The 21,828-nt window shown below is 43.7% G+C and overlaps 1 protein-coding gene across 2 annotated transcripts in view; it reads left to right on the top strand.

Moving 5' to 3' along the window:
- Positions 1-21,215, top strand: part of Tsp26A (Tetraspanin 26A) — a 44,786-nt gene extending 23,571 nt beyond the window's left edge. The window contains exons 4-9 of one of the 2 annotated variants that reach the window (XM_075691225.1): positions 533-631; positions 1,333-1,461; positions 6,078-6,128; positions 8,273-8,389; positions 9,496-9,615; positions 17,543-21,215. In XM_075691225.1, coding sequence (XP_075547340.1) covers positions 533-631; positions 1,333-1,461; positions 6,078-6,128; positions 8,273-8,389; positions 9,496-9,615; positions 17,543-17,611 — 585 coding nt within the window. In that variant the 3' untranslated portion in view covers positions 17,612-21,215. Of the gene's footprint in view, positions 1-532; positions 632-1,332; positions 1,462-6,077; positions 6,129-8,272; positions 8,390-9,495; positions 9,616-17,536 lie in introns of both variants that reach the window. The other variant, XM_075691224.1, reaches the window with a different exon arrangement.
- The last annotated feature ends 613 nt before the right edge of the window (positions 21,216-21,828 follow it).

Below are 21,828 nucleotides of genomic sequence, written 5' to 3' on the forward strand. Positions count from 1 at the left end.
TTTACAACTGTTTTTCAACCAGACGAAAGTGTAATACACTTCAAAAAATTGTGACGTAAATTGTCATGTGTACCTGGTTCCAGAAATTGTGGTAATTTCTTCTTTTCCACCTTGTGTGTCATTGCCATTTTTGTTGTCTGGGGCACTTGAAAAATGACAATTACTGTTGAAGAAAATCTCCTCGAAGCAGCAACACATGTAATAATGTGAAAAAGTACACTGTACTGAAGCCAGTTGTCGTCTCAGAGGACAGAAGGTACCATTTGCCCTCACACTTGCAGCAAAATTTGGCAACTTAGTGAGTCGGATACCTACCGCAGAGTGAGTTCATCCAAAGTGACCAATGTTCTTCTCTGGTCAAACAATCTCAAAATAAGTCCTCTGCTGCAGAGTAAAAAAATGTGCTTTACATTGACCTGTGGAATGCTCACTTAGTTCTTCTGGGGTTCTGGAGCAACCTGGTTCCGTTATTTGTTCCTCTCAATGATGCACCACAATTCTTGGTGACAGTGTCTATTTTCAATATCTGCAGATCAAATCTCAGGCAACCAACGGCTTCCAGGCTTTCATTGTGTTCTACAGAGACGACCCTGACCGTCAAAACTTGATTGACTGGATTCAGGAACAGTGGGTGAGGATATAGTTGACATCTGAAGGCCCTCTAAAAAAAAAAAAAATTCAGGCATACTGGGCACATTTTGCTATCTTGGGCAATACACCTTGTATAGCAAAACTTATCTTGTTTGTGAATTACGGTAGGCTATCTAGACTTCAAATGATTTCAAATCAAACATTGATGCATTGCTGTGTGCTGTACAGTAACTGATTTATTACCCACCTTGGTTTCTTAGTGGCTTTGGTGTTGTGCTGCTGAGCATTAGGTCGCAGGATCAAATCCCGGCCACGGTGGCTGCATTTCGATGGGGGCGAAATGCAAAAGCACCCATGCTCTTAGATTTAGGTGGACGTAAAAGAACCCCAGGTGGTCAGAATTTATCTGGAGTCCCTCACTAAAGCGTATCTCATAATCAGATCTTGGTTTTGGCCCGTAAAACCCCATAATTTAATTTATAATGCTTTAATTTAAAGCAGCCATGTTTGATAACATTTGAAAATGACTTCCCACTTTCTTGGGAACAAATTTTACTTCAATTGTTGCTTAGTGTTGAATTGCACCGTTAAGCTGTGCTTACTATTGTGAGCAAGTATTCCTACTGGTGCTATAGATTTGAAGGGTGCACATTATTTTGTCAAATTGTATTGAAGAGACAGAAGATGTACTGCAGATAGGTGATGCTAGGCTTGTGGCCACATTTGCTTTCATATGTTCAGCTGGGATGCTGTGGTATTGAGGGCCCCAAAGACTGGGACATGAATATCTACTTCAACTGCTCAAGTGTGGAAGTAGGAAGTCGTGAGGCCTGTGGCGTTCCATTTTCCTGCTGCAAGAGACAACCAAATGTAAGTGTAATGTTTTGTCACATTGGCTTATTTCATCCTTAAGCCTTTCAGTGTCGCTGACGTACCCGTACCTTCTCCACTGTGTAGTGAGGACCATACTTAGAGTGCATTTGCCATTATCGATGTCATTTTTTCTCTTCTGAATAGCCGAAAATAAACTTGTGTTTATTTTCGGCCCCTCACCAGATTTGGGCATTGCAAACAGACAGGCAGTGTGTGTAGATCGCATTGTGATGATAATTTCTGCAAAATATTACATCAATGTATACTATGAAAACAGCTGAAAATTCCAGCAATGTCTCCACGCAATTGTCCCAGAGGAGCTGCTGTCTTTGCCAGCAGTGATGTGGCAGAAATTCCTATGAAGTGCAGAGTGCACGAAACCACCAATAAAAATGCACCATGCAGCAAGAATGGAGAGAAAAAAAGGAGCTGGAGTAACATCATGTTTGCCTTCGGCTCCTATATAGGGGAAAGCATGGGAGGAATGTTGCTTGCGGGCGCTGGTCAAGGCAATGGGAGCGAGTTACATCTAAGTAGTTTCTGACCGCATTAACAATATAGTGGGCCAGTTGAACATTTTAATGTCTGTTTTGAATGAATTTGTGTGGAGATGTAAGAGCATGGATTGTTGGAAATAGATTGCACAAGGATGGTGTGTAGTTGACGGCTCCTATGTAGCGTGAGAGGAATGTCGCTTGTGGGCATTGGTCAAGGCAATGGGAGTGAGTGACATCTAAGTAGTCTCAGAACGCATTAAAGATATAGTGGTCCAGTTGAACATTTTAAGGTTTGTTTTGAATTAACTTGCGTGGAGATATCAGAGCATGGATTGTTGGAAATTGACTGCACAAGGATGGTGTGTAGTTGACCCACTACATTGTTAAAGTGCTTTGAGACCACATTAAAGATTAAAGTGGGCCAAGTGAACATTCAAGATTGATCTTGGATTAACTGGAGTTGTGAGTATTACATTCAGAAGCTAATTCTGTCCATTGAAAATTTAGTTTCACCACGTTTGTTGCATCTTCAGAATTATGAAAAGTGCACAGCTTGAAATTTTCATTCCCCAGCAAGTTCTGTCAAATTAACAAAAAGGGGACACCATGCGAGAACAGTCCACAGGAATGGTAGATACGAGAGCACTATTTCATGTCTAGCATACTTGGACTCATCTATTGAACCACTTAAAAAATGTGCCTGATGTTAAACATTATGTAAGACAGTGAATGAAGTTCACCCGCTACGTAATTAATACTGGCACCAAGAGCAAGAAGTTCCTTAACACTTTTTACTAAAACACATAACACGTATTATTCAAACCTTCAGCTCAGGTTCAATCAAGTTTTTCAAGGTGTGTGGGACACATTAAATATTGTTTTTATTTATGCTTTGGCTTTCGATGCATTATCTTGGTGTGCACACAGTGCCTGAAGTGAGTATAGTAGAACCTCGTTCATGAGTTTTGGGAAAAAAATGCAAGAGTAACGTGCTAACTGGGAAAATGCACGATCCGAAGTAACTAAAAAAATTTGACAGACTCAACTATTGTTGAGATTACGTAATGCGAAGTGTCGCGCGGCTTGTTGTGGCTGCATGAGACGCCCACGCGCGTCCAGCTTGTGGTGCCCCTGCACCACGAGACGCACACGTTTTGTTGTTTTGTGTGGGTTTCTCACCCGTGCTCTTGGGACACAGGAACGAAAATACAGTAGTGCAAACAATCATAAGGGCATTTATTGCACCTTTCATAGATCAATGCCTGCTAGCCAAGTTGCTATCCACAAAACATGCCAGTGGGCACGCGACAAATTGCGGAAGTCCGACTCATCGCGACTGGATAACGAGCAAATATGTTCGCCCCATGCTGGACACCAACGCCTGGTCGTTCGCGCATTCGAACGATCGTGTTCGTCCATTCCGGGGGTAGGCTTTGTGAGACGGTCTCACAGAAGCATGGATTGGCGCACATGCAGAACGTCCTCTTGCCGATTCTGAGCCAAAGAGGAAGAGCCTTCTCCTTTCCACGCCCAAGTAACCCTGCAGTTAGGTGGCGTTAGCAGAGCCACACTTGCGCCATCTCTCGCAATGCGCTTCAACCACACCGACTGCCGCGATCACCAAGCCGCGCGGCGAAGCCGGATTACAGGAGACGGGAGCTATGTGGGAAAGCAACATATTAGGGGACGCATGAGAGTCTCGCATCCCCACATTTCCTATTGCGTGGTTTTTTAAGAGGCCGACGGGAAATCGAAGTGAAATCGAGCTCGCGGGCGACCCCGCATCCCGCCAAAGTGAAACGTGATGCCCACATGCCTCTCAGCAGGGAACGGCGGCACGTTTGGATTATCGCCTACTAAAAGCATGCAGTAGGCTACCAGTGGCACTACGCGCCACACACTGTAAAACAGATAGGTGAAGATGCTTATCGCAATAGGTTTGGCGGCGATGGCTGTGAATGCGGCATGCGACGACCCAGCTGGAGATATGCTGGTGCCGGAACAAGAAACTGTGCGCGCCGTCATTTTAATGTGAGACGGGAGACTACATATTGTTCTCGATCGCGCACGCCTCGCGCCTTTTCTTGTTCACATCGGATCTATAGGCTGGAAAATGTATACGATCGCAGTCTGCAGGAGGGAATGGCGGCGCGTTTCAGTTATCACCTAGGAAAAGCTTGCACTACGCTTCCGATGGCACCATGCACTTTGAAATAGATAAGCGAAGAAAGCATCTTCCTTATTCATCAGATAGGCGAAGATGCTTATTGCAATAGGATAGGCGATGATAAGCTGTGAACACTGCACACGACGACCCCGGACAAGATTTGCTGGTTCCGAAATGAGAAACTGAGTGGGAGCCGGCGTTTTCATGTGAGAAGGGCAGCCGAGCATTGCGATGAAGCTGCCGTGGCAAGCAGCTATATACTGTTCTCGATCGCACGCACCTCGCGCATTTCCTTGTTTACATGGAACCTAGGGGCTGGAAACTGTATCACATAACCATAGTTTGGTGACGTACTCAACTTTGGTGCGAAAAATTACGTTTTCCGGGAACGTATAAACCAGTAAAAAATGAGCGTAACTCTGTTGGGTCATTTTTTGTTTTCCCGATTGCAAATGTTGGCACTGGGAAAACACACGTAATGGGAATGTATCAGCGAAGTCCTATTGCATTATGAGTTTTGTATTGCAAGTTGACGGTGTGAAATCATTGTGCACATACTGTGACATTGTACTATTGTGAAGAAAGAACGTCTTGACAATATTTCTGCTTTGCTTACAAAGAACGGACCTGTCAGGCTAGTGACATTCCCATATACCCTTTCATGCACACTCACTCTTTCTACATGGGCCGTTACGATCTCTCTCTACACTGTAAGAAAATGCATGTTCCTGTTTTTATTGTCCACTGCTAAAGGCAATAAATATTGTATACTTGAAAATACCTTCAAATTCTAAACATATGCAAAGTCCAAGGTGTTAAGGGCAAGCACCACTACTGAAAAGACTGGCACTACCACTGACGTTGATATGAGGGATCCTGTGGACGCAGCTGCTGTGTCAGAAGCGCAGCAGTCTGATAACAGAAATATCAAACTGGGCAGGTTGTTAATCTTGTTTGTTGTCAGTGGGATGCAAAAGGTGATCGGGGCACCTTTCGTCCTTCTCTCGTCCTTTTCTGGGCCCAGCGTCCAGACTGAACCAGCTGAGCATGTTTTATTCGTGCTCACCAAGTTACACATGAGAGGGAATGGACTCTGATGTTCTGCATTGGCATGTGATCTTTGAGACCAGACCAGTGGCAAACATGCCACCTTGTTGTTGTCATAGTTCTGCTGCATTATGTGGTGTAATCTATATTACCATTCTAAGAACATTTGGATTAAACTGTTTACAAAGAGAAACACTGATAGAAATCGTAGGTAATGCCAAGTCAACAACACTATGGCAAATATCCTTCGAAGGGAACCTGTATACACATAGCAGCATGTATACAGGTTTCTTTTGAGGAAGCTTTTTATTTGGTCTCCTCTTCAAAGTCCTCTGGATTTCAAAGTTGTCTGCTTATGCTGCGAGCTGTCTTCCTCATCTTCGGGGAGCTGCTGTGGTGTTGGAAAAGCGGGCTTATTCCTCACCCTGGAGGCCCGGGTTCGATTCCCAGCGAGAGCGAAATTTTTTTCTCATCCTCGCACCTGTTCTTACCTGTTCATGCATGTAGTGTGTGTGACCATGGTATGTGCGCTGATCCTGACAATTGGGGCTTCTCTTCTCCCCACGAAAAATCCACAAGGAAACTGTTTTCTAAGGTCATAGCTGGATGGCAGGCAGGTGTAACACCGTTTTGTGGGAGGAGCCTCTACTGGATTTTCTCCTTGTCACTTTAAAGGTACTTATCATGATGCCAAAGTTTCCTATTCTTTTTTGTCATTTAAGGAACACTTCATGTTGAATGCTGCTCTTTCTAAAGCTGTTTGAACTGTGTGCGTGCTTTCATCAGTGAAACGCAGCGCGAGGTATTAGTGGCTGTTGTTGTTTTAGATTACGGATATGCTGTGTAATGTTTGCTGTAAAATATCAGTTGAAGTTTTGAAATGTGAAATGTTTGAATTCCAGGAGCTCATAAAGAACAAACAATGTGGCTATGATGTACGCAAGGCTGAGTATGTAAGTCAAGTATTCTTTTTCCTCTTCCGTCTTTTGGTAGAAATTCACCAACATAAATTATGCCCTTAAGCCAGTGCTTCCCGAACACTGAAATCCTGTGACCAACTGTAACAGAATGTCAGTCTCTACCATCAGGTAATGAGTATTTATGCACAATGCTTGGTGAAATTTTAACAATTGCAGCGAGTTGGGCTGTGCTCAAAAGCGCCACAAAAATAAAATGGCATTCAGTTCAGTAACTGTTCTTAATTGACTAGTGCGAGCATATTAAAGTGCAGCTTCTCAAAGTGATGGTGAAAATGTGGAAACGCTGCTCTGATTCAGCTGCATGTTAAGCAGCAGCCTCTACTTTTTTTGGGGTGTGCAAATATTCGAAAAATAGATATTTAGATCTGAATATTTAGTGGGATATGAATATTCGAATCAAGTCGAATATATTGCTGGCTGTACGAGCGCAAACACAGTTCTTAGCATTTGTTGCCATCTAATCTAAGAATATTGGGGCGATTTTGTGCTGAATTTTGCGACGATTTTGTTCTGGTAGCGAAATTTTACCTGTAAAGCACCCTTAGCCATTAAACGCCTAAACTTTGTGGGAAAGTCAGCATCTCAGTAGCAAGGAGCATGGGTTTGCGGATAGTGAGGGTGCATATATTTTTATTTTTTTGCAGCATCATCCCCAATTCTGAGCTTATTGCTTGACAGCAAGTGCGATGAGTGACGACTGGCACAGGGTGAAAAGCCTCTGATTTTATGGGCATTTGATGCGGTATAACAAGGCACAGGCTGCTGGCAAGGACAGCTAGTGGGAATTACTAAATTTTCCAAGTTAACATGAGCCAAGTACACAATGTTTTAGGTAACGGTTTACCAGTCTAGATTTTTTACATTTACATTGTAATTGCAATGTTCCAAAATTACGAATTAACTCAGCTTGCTAATAAATGCAAGCTACGGCAAGTATTAGAATGCACACACTAATTAGCATGTGCATTCAATGTTTGATTCAATATCAGAAAATTTTGATATTCACACACCCTTACTTTTTTTACCAATGCCACGACCAGGGAAGCTAAGCTAGCATGAATACTCTTGCTAAAGGAAATGCAGTTTGGGAAGCACTTCGCTCAGACTGTTTCTGCTGCTTGTTCCAACTGCACGAGGATTTGCATTTTGTTACAACTCTGTGGCTTCTCATTCTTTGAGCATGCCAACTACGCAATTATCTTTGTGAATTATATCTGTTTTTCAGTGCACATTTTCCTCCTTAGTAGCCAAAATTATGCACTCCATTTTAGAATTTACATTAAATGGCCCACCAGTAATTATCTGAACAAGGCTAGAATTATTTTCCTACTGAGATTCACAAAAATTATGATTCGATGAAGAGCTTGTGTGTCTAATCTTGGTAAATAAGTTGCAGTAAGGGATTATAAGAGTTATGTTTGAAGCTTCGGAATCTTTAGTGCACATTCGCAAACAAATGTGTTTTTTGAAATAGTGGCCTCAGCAAAGTCAGAAATGTCACTGTGATGATATTATCAGGAATGCTGCACAGCAAGAAGCTGGTACAATAATTGCTTGCACCTTTTCGAGTGAAATACTAACTAGGGCTTGGTGTCGATGAAAAATCTTAACCCAAATAGTCGGGACCTTTTAATCTATTAAGGGCAAATGTACTGTCTACGTAAGTGTGTATTGGTAATGCGCTGATATAGTAAAACTCCTTATTTATGTGCTTGTTTTCCTTGTAGCAGCTCTTGATGGAATGCACTTCTGGGTAATACAGACCTTGAAATTTCATTCATGCACATCTTCATGAGATGTGCATGAGGTTTCATGTTTCAAGTTTCATGGAGCATTGCTGCCACTTCCTGCGTTCAGGTAGAATTGTGCGTATCATGTGTCCCATTTCATTTGCTCCCATAAGCAGCATTTATAAACTCATCCGTAATGTATTTTGTAATAACCATGTTGTTGTTGAAATTTGTGGCAGCTTTGTTTTATTTGGAGTGTTTCAGCATGTTTGTTGATTCTTGTGTATTCTGTACGCAAGTGGCATGTTTGGCTGTGTTTTTTTAGTGGGTGAATAACGATGGGTGGATGGTAGGTGCGACTAACAGTGGCGTGCACTTGGTTGGCAGCAACGGGACAAGTCTCACGTGATCTATGAGAAAGGTTGCCTGCGAGCTGGGGAGGAGTGGATCGAAGCTAACCTGGTGCCAGTGGCAGGGGTGGCCGTGGGATTGGCTGTGCTGCAGGTACCCACAAAAAACCCTTTTCAGTGATATGATAGCCTCACCAACAGCTCACTGGCATTTCTCAGCCATACCAGCATTACCAGGCGTTCTGAAGCCATGATTAAGAAGCCTAGTTCACTTACCTATATATATATATATATATATATAATTGGCTGTGATGCATAATACTGATAATTTAGAACTAATTAGTAGTGAGGGCGTGGTTTCACACACAAAACAGTATGTAGGAATAGCTTGACATGGGGGACAGCAGTTGTGCCTCTGCAGTCTCGACAACGAGACTTCTTCTGCAACTCAGCTTCCTTTTGCAATAATGACACTGCTAAAAAATTGCTCTCTGCTTTTGCTGGGTGTAACTAGTCTCCATAGCTAGTATCTATAGAATTCTCAAGTTGAAGTTTTTGTTACCTGTGGAAGTTGTGAATAGTGCCCTGGAATCATAGCCTTTATCATAAATCTGTGCATCAGGTAACTTCAGACTTGTTTCTTCATAAGCAGCCTTACCTGCTTGTAGAACCTTTTTTTGTCACTAACGCATTTTTGTGTACTTGTCATGTTGATGCGCCAGCTTGTTGCCTTTCTCTTTAGATTGTTGACACTTCCATCTCTTGCCCCAGAGGCAGCAACTAATGGTGAGGTAGTTTGTTAATAGTGAAGATTACTAGCAATTCCAATAACTTGTGAACTTTGTAAATAAGTCATCACACAGAAGGTCAACATTTGTATTTGCTGTAGGTGCTCAGTTCGAGGATGAAATTTGGGCCTTGCCTCAAATACACTGCCTGCTTTTAAGTATACTAACTGTCCAAATGCACTTTCCACCCAGCATTCCATTTGGAGATGATGGAATTGAAAGGGCTTGTGATCCCATGGAACCATGCCTGCCTCATATGTTACCCTCTTGGTTGTGGTGGTGGTGTTTGTCCAGAAGACTGTGTAATGAGGATTGCAGGCCCTAACAAGATGACCCCCTTAAAAAAAAACTCCTGTTTGGGGATGGATGCTTGAAGCTCACGGTGGCAGGTAGACTTACATATGGCAGCTGTAGTATTGATTGAATGCTGCAGTAAGTATTGATAAGCTATCACTAATCATGGCTCTTTTAGGACAAGTCCCAGCGTTCGCGACTCATTTATGAGCGAGGCTGCCTGCAGGTTGGGGAAGAGTGGTTAGAGGTGAACCTGGTTCCCTTGTCGGGAGCACTCTTAGTTGTTGCCTTTGCTCAGGTCAGTGGGCCACGTGGCTTCTATTGAAAACTTGAAGTCTTGTTCCTGGATTTACTTTATTTAGTGTCCCCTGTGTCTTTCTGGTCATATTAAGAATATTTTTTTAATATCTTATAGCCACTAGTACAGTGGAACCCCGCTGATACATTCGTATCATTCATATTTTCGTGGTCCCAACCTAAATCGAATTGACTCCCATGTATTATGTTCCACTTTGATACATCGCCATTCTGTAGTGTTCCTGCATCTTACCTTATGGTTGGATGCGGCACTCACATAAATTTACTGATGCAGCCATCTGGTATGTTACAACATGTGACCAAACTTTGCAATATGCAACCAAAGTTGCACAAGCCAGGTGCTGCATAAGCATATCACGAGAAAATTTGCACAGAGCAATTGGCGAAGCACCCGAAGGAGTGTGCATTGGTTGAAACCTACCAGGAACCACACACACTGGGCCAAATCAGCTGAGTGCAGGGCTACAAGCCAGCAAGAGTTATTATATACATTGCATAATTGCCAGTTTGCTTTAGGCAGCTTCTCTGCAATAGAGCTGTGTTATGCAATGAAGCATACACAAAATATTTCAGTGAAGAATATCGAGTTGAAAGAGGCCACTGTCGCAAAACATTGTATGTGTGCCTTAATTACTCCTGATGATGAGCGAAATGAGAACAAGGTTCTCGTTTTCCTTATCGTCTTGAATTTCCACCTCCTGTATTCCCTGTGTTTTCCTTTAATTATGCATGCTTACATGTGCCATCCCCAGTCACTTTACGAGCACTGGGACATCTAATAACTGTATTGGCAGTTTTTCAGCACCGTTTCCGGCATTGCTGTGGCACTTTTCGACCTTCCTCACTGTCACGTTTTCCCAGCTGTTACATTCTGTTCCTGCAGTTCCTTGAAAAACGGATCAATGGGGTTATACTGTATCACAAGTGCAATACATTTCTTTGCTTGACAGAAACATATTCCTGAATTTATGTTTTCATATTGACATAGATTTTTTAAGTGTGCATATTTGTCTTCAAGCTGACATAAATGTTTCTTGCTACCTGCACAACATGCAGTGAAACCCTGATATAGTGAATACAATGGGATTGGCAAGAAACATTTTTTTAAGTACCGTTTCAAATTAAATTCACAGTTGCTGTACAGTCAACGACCGATTTTTCGGACCCTCTAGGGAACGTAAAAACGTCCGAAAATTCAGGCAGTCCGAAAAAATGAATGCATGCCAAAAACGCACCCTTTTTCTTTTTTTCTCAGATCTAGAGGTAAAGGGCCAAGTAACAGGCTTCCGAAACCCTGCCACAGCATTAGTGAAGTGGCTATAAAAAGAGGCGTTCAAAAACTCTGTATGCAGCCGACTGCCGGTTTATTATGTACATGTGCATCGTCGGGCAGCCGGTGTTATTGCTGCAGTGGCTTGAAGAACTTGTTGATTGTTGTTTTGACGGCGTTCCAGTTGCATGCGATCATATTCGCCTCGATCTGAGCAAGGGTCATGTCAGCACTGTACACCGACGAAAGAGTCAACAGCGCTTGCGTCAACTCGGCGCTGTAGGCGGCGCAGGCATTGGCTCCTCATTTTCAACATCGGAGTCATCTGAATCCCCCACAACCTGACGGACTATTTCCTCGTCAGTCAGTTCTGCGCGGAAGTCGAGCTCGTTGTCAGCGTCAACAAACTGTTCAAAAGTTATTTCCGTGGGTATGGAAACCCCAGCAGAGCGGAGGTCGTTGATCATGTCGTCCGACGGTACTGCTTTCCGCGCTTCAATGCCATCGGCGAGGACGACGAAGACGGAGTGGGCGCCATCGAAGGCAAGCGAAATCCTCAAGTTGCGAACAGTGGAGTTCGCTGACGAGCGTCGAAGCACTTAGGCCTAGCGTCGCAGAGCACACTTGACACAACAGCACAACCACACACCACGCTAGCCAAAACGTGGCCTGCGCAAACAAACAAACAAAATGGCGCCGCTCCGGAAACTCTGCCGGAGGCGGAAGTGCGGCAATGAACATAGCCAGCGTGGCCAGACCAAATCGGTGTGTGATGGCTAGATTCGGCTAGTTGTGGTTCAAAGCGGTGATATGCTTCGGCTGCAAGTGGATTTCCTTCGCAAGGGCGCTGCGCGAGGAGCCAAAAGACCTTCCGTCCGTCAAAAAGTCCGGAAAATTGGACGGCGGGGGGTTTGAGCGTCCGAAACTTCAGATGTCCTTATACATTGATTCTATGGGGCTCGTGGCGGTGCCGCGAAGACGTCCGAAATATCAGGCATGTTCGAAAATTTGGGCGTCCGAAAATTCAGTCGTTGACTGTATAACAGCGAGCAACAGGGCTGGTGTGGATTGGAATTGCAGTCGTGCCTGGATATCTGGTGACAATTATATTAGTTGCATGCGTAATGATTCACTGTCTCATGCAAGTAGTAGATGCATTTGGGGTTGCAAATTTGTTATATTGAGGTGCCACTAAACATACACAATTAAACTTTTGCTCAAAATATTGAAATATTTTGTGTTTTGAAGTTCATAGTACTGAAATATATTAACATTATAGAACGATACGCTATTGGCTGGGGATTTTCCCAATTTTTCCTAATCTCACAAATTAAGTACAGTCAAACCCACTTATAATGATGCTGGTTTTAGCAATACAGTCGCCGAACAATTTTCCGCATCATGCAGTGACCAAAAAATAGTCTGCAAAATCGAAGTCTAAAAACTCGTTCAGCCAAAAAATTTGAATTTGTTAGGCTTAGAACGGCTTAAAATATCTCTGATAATGCCCTGCCTCATCCTGTGCTTGGAGGCGATCAAATTTGCTTGGACTTGCACAAGAGTGATGTCTCCATATACAGTTTGACAAGAATGTCACCGCATTGGATATCTGTGGTCTCCCTTGCCAGAGATCACCATGGAAATGAAGAAATGAGCCACGTTCTTTCACACCACTTCACTCTTGCGAAGGCTCACAAGGTGGTGCCGATCGCACAAATGCGAAGCCATACGAACACACACAAAGATGCAACATAGTCTCTGAGACACCTGCTCTGCGGACACACCAAGTGCAAATAGCAACCAACACTTTAAAAACAAGTAAATAATAATGGATCCTGCATTAAGTGATTATCACGATGGTGCTGACTGAAAAAAGAAATAAACAAGATGCCGGCCCTTATAGCGTTTTGTCAGCCAAATAAGAGTGGCCATGGCCTCTGAGACTAGAGAATGTTGCGTGTTTTCTATTGAAAGCACGCACATTCCAATCTTGGAGGCTATAGAGCAGGCCACTGGAAGCGAAGCCAGCGGAAATCCAACATGGCGGCCCTAAAGATCGGGTAGCGTCGCTCGGAAAGAGTGGTTTAGTCTGGAAAATCTGAACTTTGGGGCCTAAATTTGTGCGACATATCATTCGCAAAAACTCATTAGCTCTGTGGGAACCCTGATGGTGCTTTTATGAAGTCCGGAATATCCATCAAGTTCAAAAAATCCATTGGCAACTGTATTATATCAGTTGCAGCTGCACCGTCAACTTCTGTATGTTTTCTATGGCTTACTATACTGCCCCCATGCTGCATTATCGGTTATAACGATGAGGTCTGGCTATTGAGTGTCTGTGCATAAAGGTAATGGAATGTGAAATTCTTGAAAAGAAAGAGGAATTGAAAACTACTGCGTGGTTTTCCCACCTTCTCTACTTCACCAGCCTTGCGCGTATCTGTCCTGTTGTGCTTCCATTGCTCCAAACACTAACGGGCTGTGTACGCAGCTTTACATCGTGCCACCCTCCGAAACATGAATTGACCGCGCCAACTTTGCTGACAGTGCTGGGCCATTGCTTGACGCTGCTCCCAGATTGCTCGCTGGCCCCTCATGCTGCGCACACTGTGCAGTTCTGCCAACAGATTAAGCTGCTCGTGCTAGTCTTTGTCGGTTTCGTTGAAGTCATTCCTGGACACGTGGTTTTTCTGCCTTGTTTGGCTCGCCGCTGAAATGGAAGATGGCTGATCTGCCCACTGACCATCGGCAGTGCACAACGTTTACGGTGAAAAGAAAGCGCGCTGCTATAGATTTGGAAATGAAGTGCTTCTAACCGATCAGGTGATCGTCACGAACATACTTGCATCGGATAGCAACAGTGGCAGTGATAGTGACGATGGCAGCAATGGCTCGGTAGGGCAGGCTGCCTCAGCGTTGTCCTCGCAGGAGGCCCTGGTGTTGATGCAGTCCCCCTGGGGGCTTCGTTTTCACGAGGGACCTTCCACTGCCCTACGCAGAGCACCTGGATTCCTTGGAGAAAGATGTTTGCAAGTTTCGCGTAAAGCAAGAAAAGCTGACGGATGTGGGGTTTTCTCATGCAAGCCAGCATGGCGAGATGCTTGTGGCGATCTTGCCCCAGCGTTTCTGCTGGATTTCTCAAGCTGAAAGGCTGCTGCGGCAACCTGCTCACATTTTTCTAAGAGGCCCCTTTTTCAAGCCACCAAAGCGATGCCTCGACAGAGTTGGCATGTCACTTTCCGCCCGTGACCCTGCTTTGAAGTTATTGCAGTGCCATTCTTGAATGCCGTCAGCTGGGGCTTGTTACACGCTATCTGAGTGCTCGGGAGGCTAAGTTAAACAGTTAAACGAGTAAGCGGAATCAGCAGCTGGATGGAAGAAGGGGGTAGGGAGGGGATCTGGCCTCCCTGTCATTATAGGTTTCTCACAACAGTCCTGCTATCCTCCATTTTGATTTTTTTTTTGTGCAACCTGGTTATAACAATTATTGGTTATAACAGTGGAATTTTCAGGGTGCCTGAATATTGTTATAAGTGGGTTCGACTTAGTAACTTTGCAGTAATGAGGTGTCATTGTATTGCTTTGAACAGTACAGTGCTTGGACATGACAGATGTAACTTTCAAGTGGCACAACTCACTATGGCAGCTTGCACAGCTAGCTGAAGTTAGTTCTGAGAGCTATTGAGCAACAAGGTGAATGATGAGAGCAAAAAATGTTGAGCATTGTGCCATGCTTTTCGATGGACCGTTGTGTAGGGGTCTTTATAAAAGCTGGGCATTGCCAGAGAAATGCAGGAGCTTCAGACAACACAAGCTTCGATAGGGTCAGATCACATTGAGCGTTCTTTGCATAACATGTGCTGATTACATTAGCATAAAGCTTGGGCTAGTGCAATGTGTTCCACTGAGGAAACGAAACGTGTACTCTCTAGTTAGTCTGCAATCATAAATGAGAACATGCTTGTACCATAAGCATTAAAAAATTTACATTTTTACCATGGTGGCACTGCCTTGCTTCTCCAGTTCTAATGCATGAATTGCTGTATACAGCCTACAGTAAAAGCTCATTAATTTAAATTCCGCAGGGATGGTGCAAAAATCCGAATTATACAAAATTCAAACTAATGAAAGTCAGAAAATATCACTCGGTTAAGGCATCTTTAAAGTCCGACGTAGTGTGAGCGTGCATGCTTAGCCGCAGCCACGGAGCAAGAAACATTTAGGAGTGGAAAATCCGCTGTTTGCGGTGACCAGAAAAGGTCACAAGCCCGCGGAGCCGTTATCATGCTGGCGGCCTGGAAAGAAATTACCGCCGTTGAGAGCATGCCGGAGCCGCCTGCCCGGGCGCTGCATTTTTTTTTTTTCGCTGCGGCTTCTACGATGCACCGCATGGCGCCGCCACTGTATACGGCCCCGTCGGCGCATACAACAATTGTGACCTTATCTGGTCGCCCGCGCTCGCTCGCGTTGACGGGAGTTTCACCTCCTAAATGTCTTACTCCGTGGCCGCAGCCAATGCGGTGCGACGTGCCTGACGTCGATATGGCTCTTGCTCCATCCGCACGTTTGTTGCGCCGACTGTGCCGACCCACAATGCATGGTACGGAGAATAAAGGTGGCCATGCCGCTTCGCCGACAGTTGGAGACAGCCGTCCAAAGCAGCGAGCGGGTTGCAGATCGTCGTGCGCATGTTCCGAAGAGAGCAGCCGACGACGTGATGGCATGTCGGCTGGCGCAGCGCAAGCGTCGTAGCGTGACTGGCTACAAGTGACGCACGCCAAAAACGTTGGACTATAAACGTGCCTTTGCGCCGCCGAGAGAAGTGGTTCATGTTGAGAAAGGAAAGGTTAACATTATTGTCTGCAGCTCCTGAGGGCGCACGGCTCAGCGCCAACAGGGGAGGAGAAAGCGGGAGAAAAGGAGGTGGGGGAGAAGCACTGCCGATGCTCAGTGCAGGAACAAGAGCTGCACTCTAAAATGCACTCTCAAAACGCACCACAACCTGCTGCGACGTTGGTCTCAGTGGTGCTCTCATAGCAGCACCAACTGCACGCTGCTGAGTCCCACTATACATATAGGTGGCATCCAAACATGTATCACAGCAGTGCTTTCCTTTGAGTAACAGCCACGAATCCTATGCTGTTTGGTACTTCGAGCACTGATAAACGTCACGGCCGCCATGTTTCAAACCGTACCTAGTGCCATTTCTCAGCAGAACACCGCGTTGAGAAAGCGCATAGCCTCCAATATGTAACATAAAAAGAAAGAAAAAAAATATTAAATACTCAGCGCCGTGTCTACGTTTTTATCTTGAAGGTCTTGAGAGAGGGAGAGAACCGACCTGCAAAAGAGGCGTTGGCCTTGCCTGGTCAGGCGCAAACGCGTCTCTCTTTAATCGGGCCTAAACAAAGGGCTGCAAATTGAAAGAGCAAAGCTGCGCGGTCCGCGTGGCTACACCACCGTCGTTGACGTGCTCCCATGCACTAGCACTCTCTCCATCCACGATGGCACGGAGTTTGAATTATCAGCGGTGGTGCGGATTTTAGTGTGAATTAGCGGGATGCGTTACATATTGGTTTCAATATATTGTTGGACGGACAGCTGCTTCAAATTATCCAAAAGTTAGAATTAACAAGTTGTGAATTAACAAGCTTTTAGTATACAACATGGGTATTTGGCGTGTATAAAAGCATTCTGCTGTCAGTTCTCTGGTGGAGTGCCCCTGCAACTTTGCTCCTTTATCTCTTGTATCCTGTGAAATACGAAGAAGCATGAAGTGGAGACTAAGTTTGGTGACCACTGCAGCAAGTCGTATGGCAGATCAGAGGTCTGTTATCCCACGTAATCACCCAAGTCACCGTGACATAGTTTAGGGCCCACGAGATCATGCTGGGATAGGCACTGATTTTGAGCTGGTTGCATTAATGAATAACATACAAATTATTTGTCATGCAGTGGAGAAACTGAGGCTTCGCATTTATGCTTAAGTTTCTATTCCTACTCCTTATTCCTATTATATGCACACACACTTACAAAGAAAAGTTTTCTCAATATTCCTTCAAGAAACTGCACTTCAATTTTCAGACCAAACAGAAAGGTTAATGATGTAATGCTTTGGTGTAAAATGATTAATACAGAGTTTGTTTTATTAAAGCACCAGCTTATGTGCTTTCGTTGAGACAAAATGGAAAAGTAGTCATCTCATGATATCTTATATCATTTAAGTCTTCAGTCAGAATGGTGCACTTTGCTTTTGCTCATTTCCTGATTTACTCTGACATGTAAACTACTTTGTAGAGATTTCACGAAGCACGAAACTTAATATATTTTTTTAATGTAAATGTTATATTTGAAGTTTACGTTTGAAATTAGTAGCCTTTGCAACAAATAGTTTGTTTAAAAAATCTTGGACAGCTAGGCCTGTAAGTCTCTCCATTTTAAAATGCCACAGCCTTGATATCTGTAAGTCAGTGCCATTTGGATCAGTAACAGAATCAGAGGAAGAATAAGGCCAGAATGCATAAACCTTAGGCTACCAGTCTGACAGAACCTGAAATAGTTCATAAAGTTTTGTACAAGGTCACAGGTGGTGTCACTTTCATCAAGAGCTCCTTTCTTTCCCTCCCCTCACCTGCAGATTCTGGGCATATGTTTTGCCCAAAATTTACGGGCAGACATCTTCGCCCAGAAGGCGAAGTGGCACTGACATCCGCTGCACACCTGGGCCAAGATAGCCAGCCGAAGGTTTCAGGGCCCAGAGTGGCGCCACTGACTGGCCCCACACCTGCAGCTGCTGCCACCAGGGCTGACAGCATCTGGAGCAGCCAGCATGAGCAGCAACAGCACAGACGCAACCACCAGGTGGCTCTCATCACCCTCTTCTGAGAGTCCAAGCACATTACCTTCCTGGAAGCTAGTGGCAACAAAGCGTGTTGTTGGCCTATGCTATCTTAACTTGCAACTGACCAGTGTTCGACGTACTGTCATCAACAAGATTGTAAAAACTGGCATCGTGGGACTGAGTGGTGGGTAAGGTTAATGTCAGGCTCAAGGCAGTAAGGATGTCTTGAGGCTTGGACATTTGAGCACAAGAGGTTCGACAAGCGCATCTTGCATTGTGCAACTTTGTGTATTTTTCCATGTTTGGTAGACTGTCATATAGTGTGTAAATTTTGTATCTTGCAATTTTCTAGTGGTTGGGACTGAAAGAATGCTACCCTCCTATTGCTTGTTGCTTTGTGCAAGAACTGATGTGGAATAGCACAAGATGCACCATTTCATCATGCAGCAGCTGTCACAAGGTGTCTTCTACAGCTATTCCAAACGGTGTGAAGCCTGGCAGGTACATCTCCTCCCACATTTGCCGCAACAGAAGGTATCTGTTAATGTTTCTGAATTCTGTGAGACAGCAGTGTGACAAATTCACTTGTGTGTTTAATGGAGATTATTCTCTGTTCATAGTCGTGAAGGTCATTTTAGGCTTAATATTCTAACGGGAATAGGCAAACAAACTTTCCCAGCCTGATACTTCTCAAGGACTTTTGACATGAAATAGTACCTTCTTCTGCCATGTCATTTTAATGCAGATACACTGGCTATCTATAATTTCAATGTACATTCCAGCACTTTTACAATACTTTAAGGGAAATTGACCTGGCCTAGAGGATATATTTAGTGAACAATGAACATGGTACAGGAAATGGCCATGAGGTTTACAGTGACAGTGAATTTAGTATCTCGTTTCAATCAGTGTTCATGAAAGTTGTTTCCATGGGCTCTTTGTAGTTTGTTGTGTTGCATGTTAGTGGTGCACTGTCTACTTGTAATTTTGTGGCTTTCGGCTGCTTCAGGAAGACATTAGATAGCTAGGCAGAGGCTTAAACCTCCCTAAATTTTGAACATATTAACATTGCCATGTCTTGCATCCATATTTTTTTGTGTGTGTGTGGCAAAGAAGGTATGACCATGCACTCCAGATGTGTTAACACAAGGAAGCACAACATAAACTGGTGGCTGTTCCGACTACACTGGCATGGTATCCTTTTCTTTTGCTGTTGACAGTGAGCACTATGCTTACACAGTATGGGGAAGGACTGTCGTACTTCATACATTGTGAATTTCTAAATAGTGATACAAGTGGTAATGTATGTATATCTTGCATTTTAAACATGCTGAAAGTCATTAGTTCAAGACACCTTAGGCTTTTGCCTGGGCTTGCTTACTTTCAAATACTCATGGGTGTTTCAGCCAACTGCTGATACGATGCTGGTTTACATGTTATGGATTCTTGTAGTGTAACTGTCAGGTTGTTTCATGGTGTGATGGCAGAACCTGTGCTACAGCAGGTGTACGTATGGGTTCTGCCATTAAGGTATTTGCACTCAGCTCAGGCTTTTATGGTGGCTGACTGTTGTGTTCATATTTTGCATGTGAAGAAATGTGCACTAGTATTTTACATGTGGCAAAGAGGTTGCAGTTTTTATGCTGCGCTATTGTGGCCAGATTCTGCTACTACATAATAGAAATTGGGCATCGTTTAAGTTCTCGCCTGGTATCATTTTGTAGAGAAACTACAACTGACCCTGCAATAATATGAACGGAAGGAAAATCTTGATGCACATGTCTTCCATTGCGTCCATTCGAACAAATGTGTTCCCTTAACACCAAGGATTTTTGTATGTAGACTGTTAAAAAAAAATTTTTTTTCTAGCTTTATGTGTGACAGGCTGTCTTTACGACCTGAACACATTAAGGTCACCATTATGGGTCTTTTGACTAGCAGCTTGTATGCAAAAGTTCTGTCATGTGCACTAGTATCAGGTGTGTTCATTTTATGTCAGCGAGACATTGATTCCTGTTCTGTTTTCTATAGCACTGACTTCATAAATATGCTTTAGGTTAGGAGTTGCCCCCTTGAATGTATGTTTTTGTGGGCAGCTGTCCCTATGACAGACAGAATATATTGCTGCAAGCAAAAGCTAGGGGGCACTATTGCACTTCATTTTTTTGCACATTCACTTAAGTTGCTAGCATCACCCAGTTGTAGCTTTGTCTGCTTAGTTGTGCCCACCTGTGATTCTTTGTTCTCAGTCCACATAAGTTATCCTGCTGCATTATCATTGCCCATTATTGTGGCAGGTTCAGCATCAGTGGGCAGGTGTGGTTTTTGCTCAAAAATGACTGTTTCTTTAACTTTCCAATTTGTGTAAGGGTCCAATTGGCACAAAGTCTGTGGTGCACAACCAGACGTGTCATTTCTTCTTGCAAGGCAATGCATCACCAAAGCTTTTTCCCTTGCATTGTCCTCTGAATTCCTTGCTTGGAAGTTTTCTGCCACTGCTGATTGTCTTAAAGAAAGCTTTGCTGAAGGTGTTCTTTTTTTTATTAAACTTACAATAATGGGTTAAATCATGTTGTATGTTTATATTCAGAGTTTAAACATGATCCTTGTGCAGAACAAGCTAACCTAGAGCATTTTAATCACTGCCGACTTAAGCTCTCAATATTAGATAGTAAGGAAGAATATGTATGATATACATATAGGTGTAGATGTGAGCTAGCTTTGTGACCTTTATTGAAACATCAAGAGAACTTGATGTATACTCCAGCATGTCAGTCTCAATGTACAGTTTTGCCAGTTTGTGACAGTCCTGTGTGACAGTGTTTGGTTCATGTAGTCTGTATTTAGCTGAGCACCTGCATCAGGCCTTAAATGATTATATCGCAGTGTTGGCAAAAGCTGCTATTTGTGACTCATTTGCAGGCTTACAGCCTTGGAAGGTGCATACACTGGTGTTCTGCAGAGTTAGCACTCTAGTTGGCGTCTGTATGAAGTGTGGCTGCAGCAATGGGGATTTTTCAGCCACTTGCCCTTTTTCAAGTCGCATGGGGCTACAGTAGCAATTGTGTATTTTAGATTACATATATATATTATATATATATACAGCACTTCGCATCAAATTGCTCCTTAGAAAAATGATTGGGAGCTTTGTAGATGAAGTTGATCTATTTGAATTTTGGGAGCTCTTGTGCCCCCCTTTTTTTTTCTGAATCTTTTTTTTATGATTGCTTGTGTGAAGTTTTTCTGAATTGTGCAGACTTTGTCCTGCACATGCAACTGTGCTCAGTGTACATAAAACACAATGTGTACTCATCTTGTTTGTATGCCTGCTCTATTTATTTGTGAATAGAGTTCTATATGGGAAGTTGACAAAGGATGTCTGTCATCTGCACTGTCACTAGTCATGTAGAATCATATATTACCCACAAATGCGACTTACGATTGTCAACAATAAACAGTGTCCTTTGAAGTTTGAAATAAGTGTTTATGTCTTTTTGAGTGAGACTGCATAAAGCGTGTTTGTAACAGCCATCAGTCAGCAAAAATAATCTGGTGTATCGCTACATGTTGGCAACAGGAATGCATTCTTGCAAGCAGCAGTAGCATTTGGTGCTGCTGCTGCCTGCAGCAGTTGATATGAGACAATAGTGGGCTGATGACCTCAGCCCGGTGTCTTGCATGTGAGGCTTTTTTGTAGTCTCTTAACCCTTACAGTAGAAAGACTCTCTTCTTGCAATATCTTGGTGGAACTGTAGGCGATAGTCTGAAGACAGAATGGACATGCTGAAGTTGGCAATTCTGCCCTGCTTCATTTTAATTTGCCATTGCAGACCTCTGCTTGGCTGACCTCTGCATTTTGTGCTCAAATTGATGACCTCTCTTCCACATAGGAGACCCATTGCTGCCTTTCTATCAACATTTGCAGTTGCTGCTGCGAGTATTTGCAAGTGTAGGGAGTAGAACACTGCCAGAGGCACCTGCTTCTCCTCCTGCAGTATGTACAGTATAACTGCCAATGTAATGGCGCTTCGCCCCTGTTGTGCAGACCATACCATCTATCATGCGACTTACAAAAAAATTTA

The sequence above is a fragment of the Dermacentor variabilis genome, chromosome 1, assembly GCF_050947875.1.
Source record: "Dermacentor variabilis isolate Ectoservices chromosome 1, ASM5094787v1, whole genome shotgun sequence".
Lineage (NCBI taxonomy): Eukaryota > Metazoa > Arthropoda > Arachnida > Ixodida > Ixodidae > Dermacentor > Dermacentor variabilis.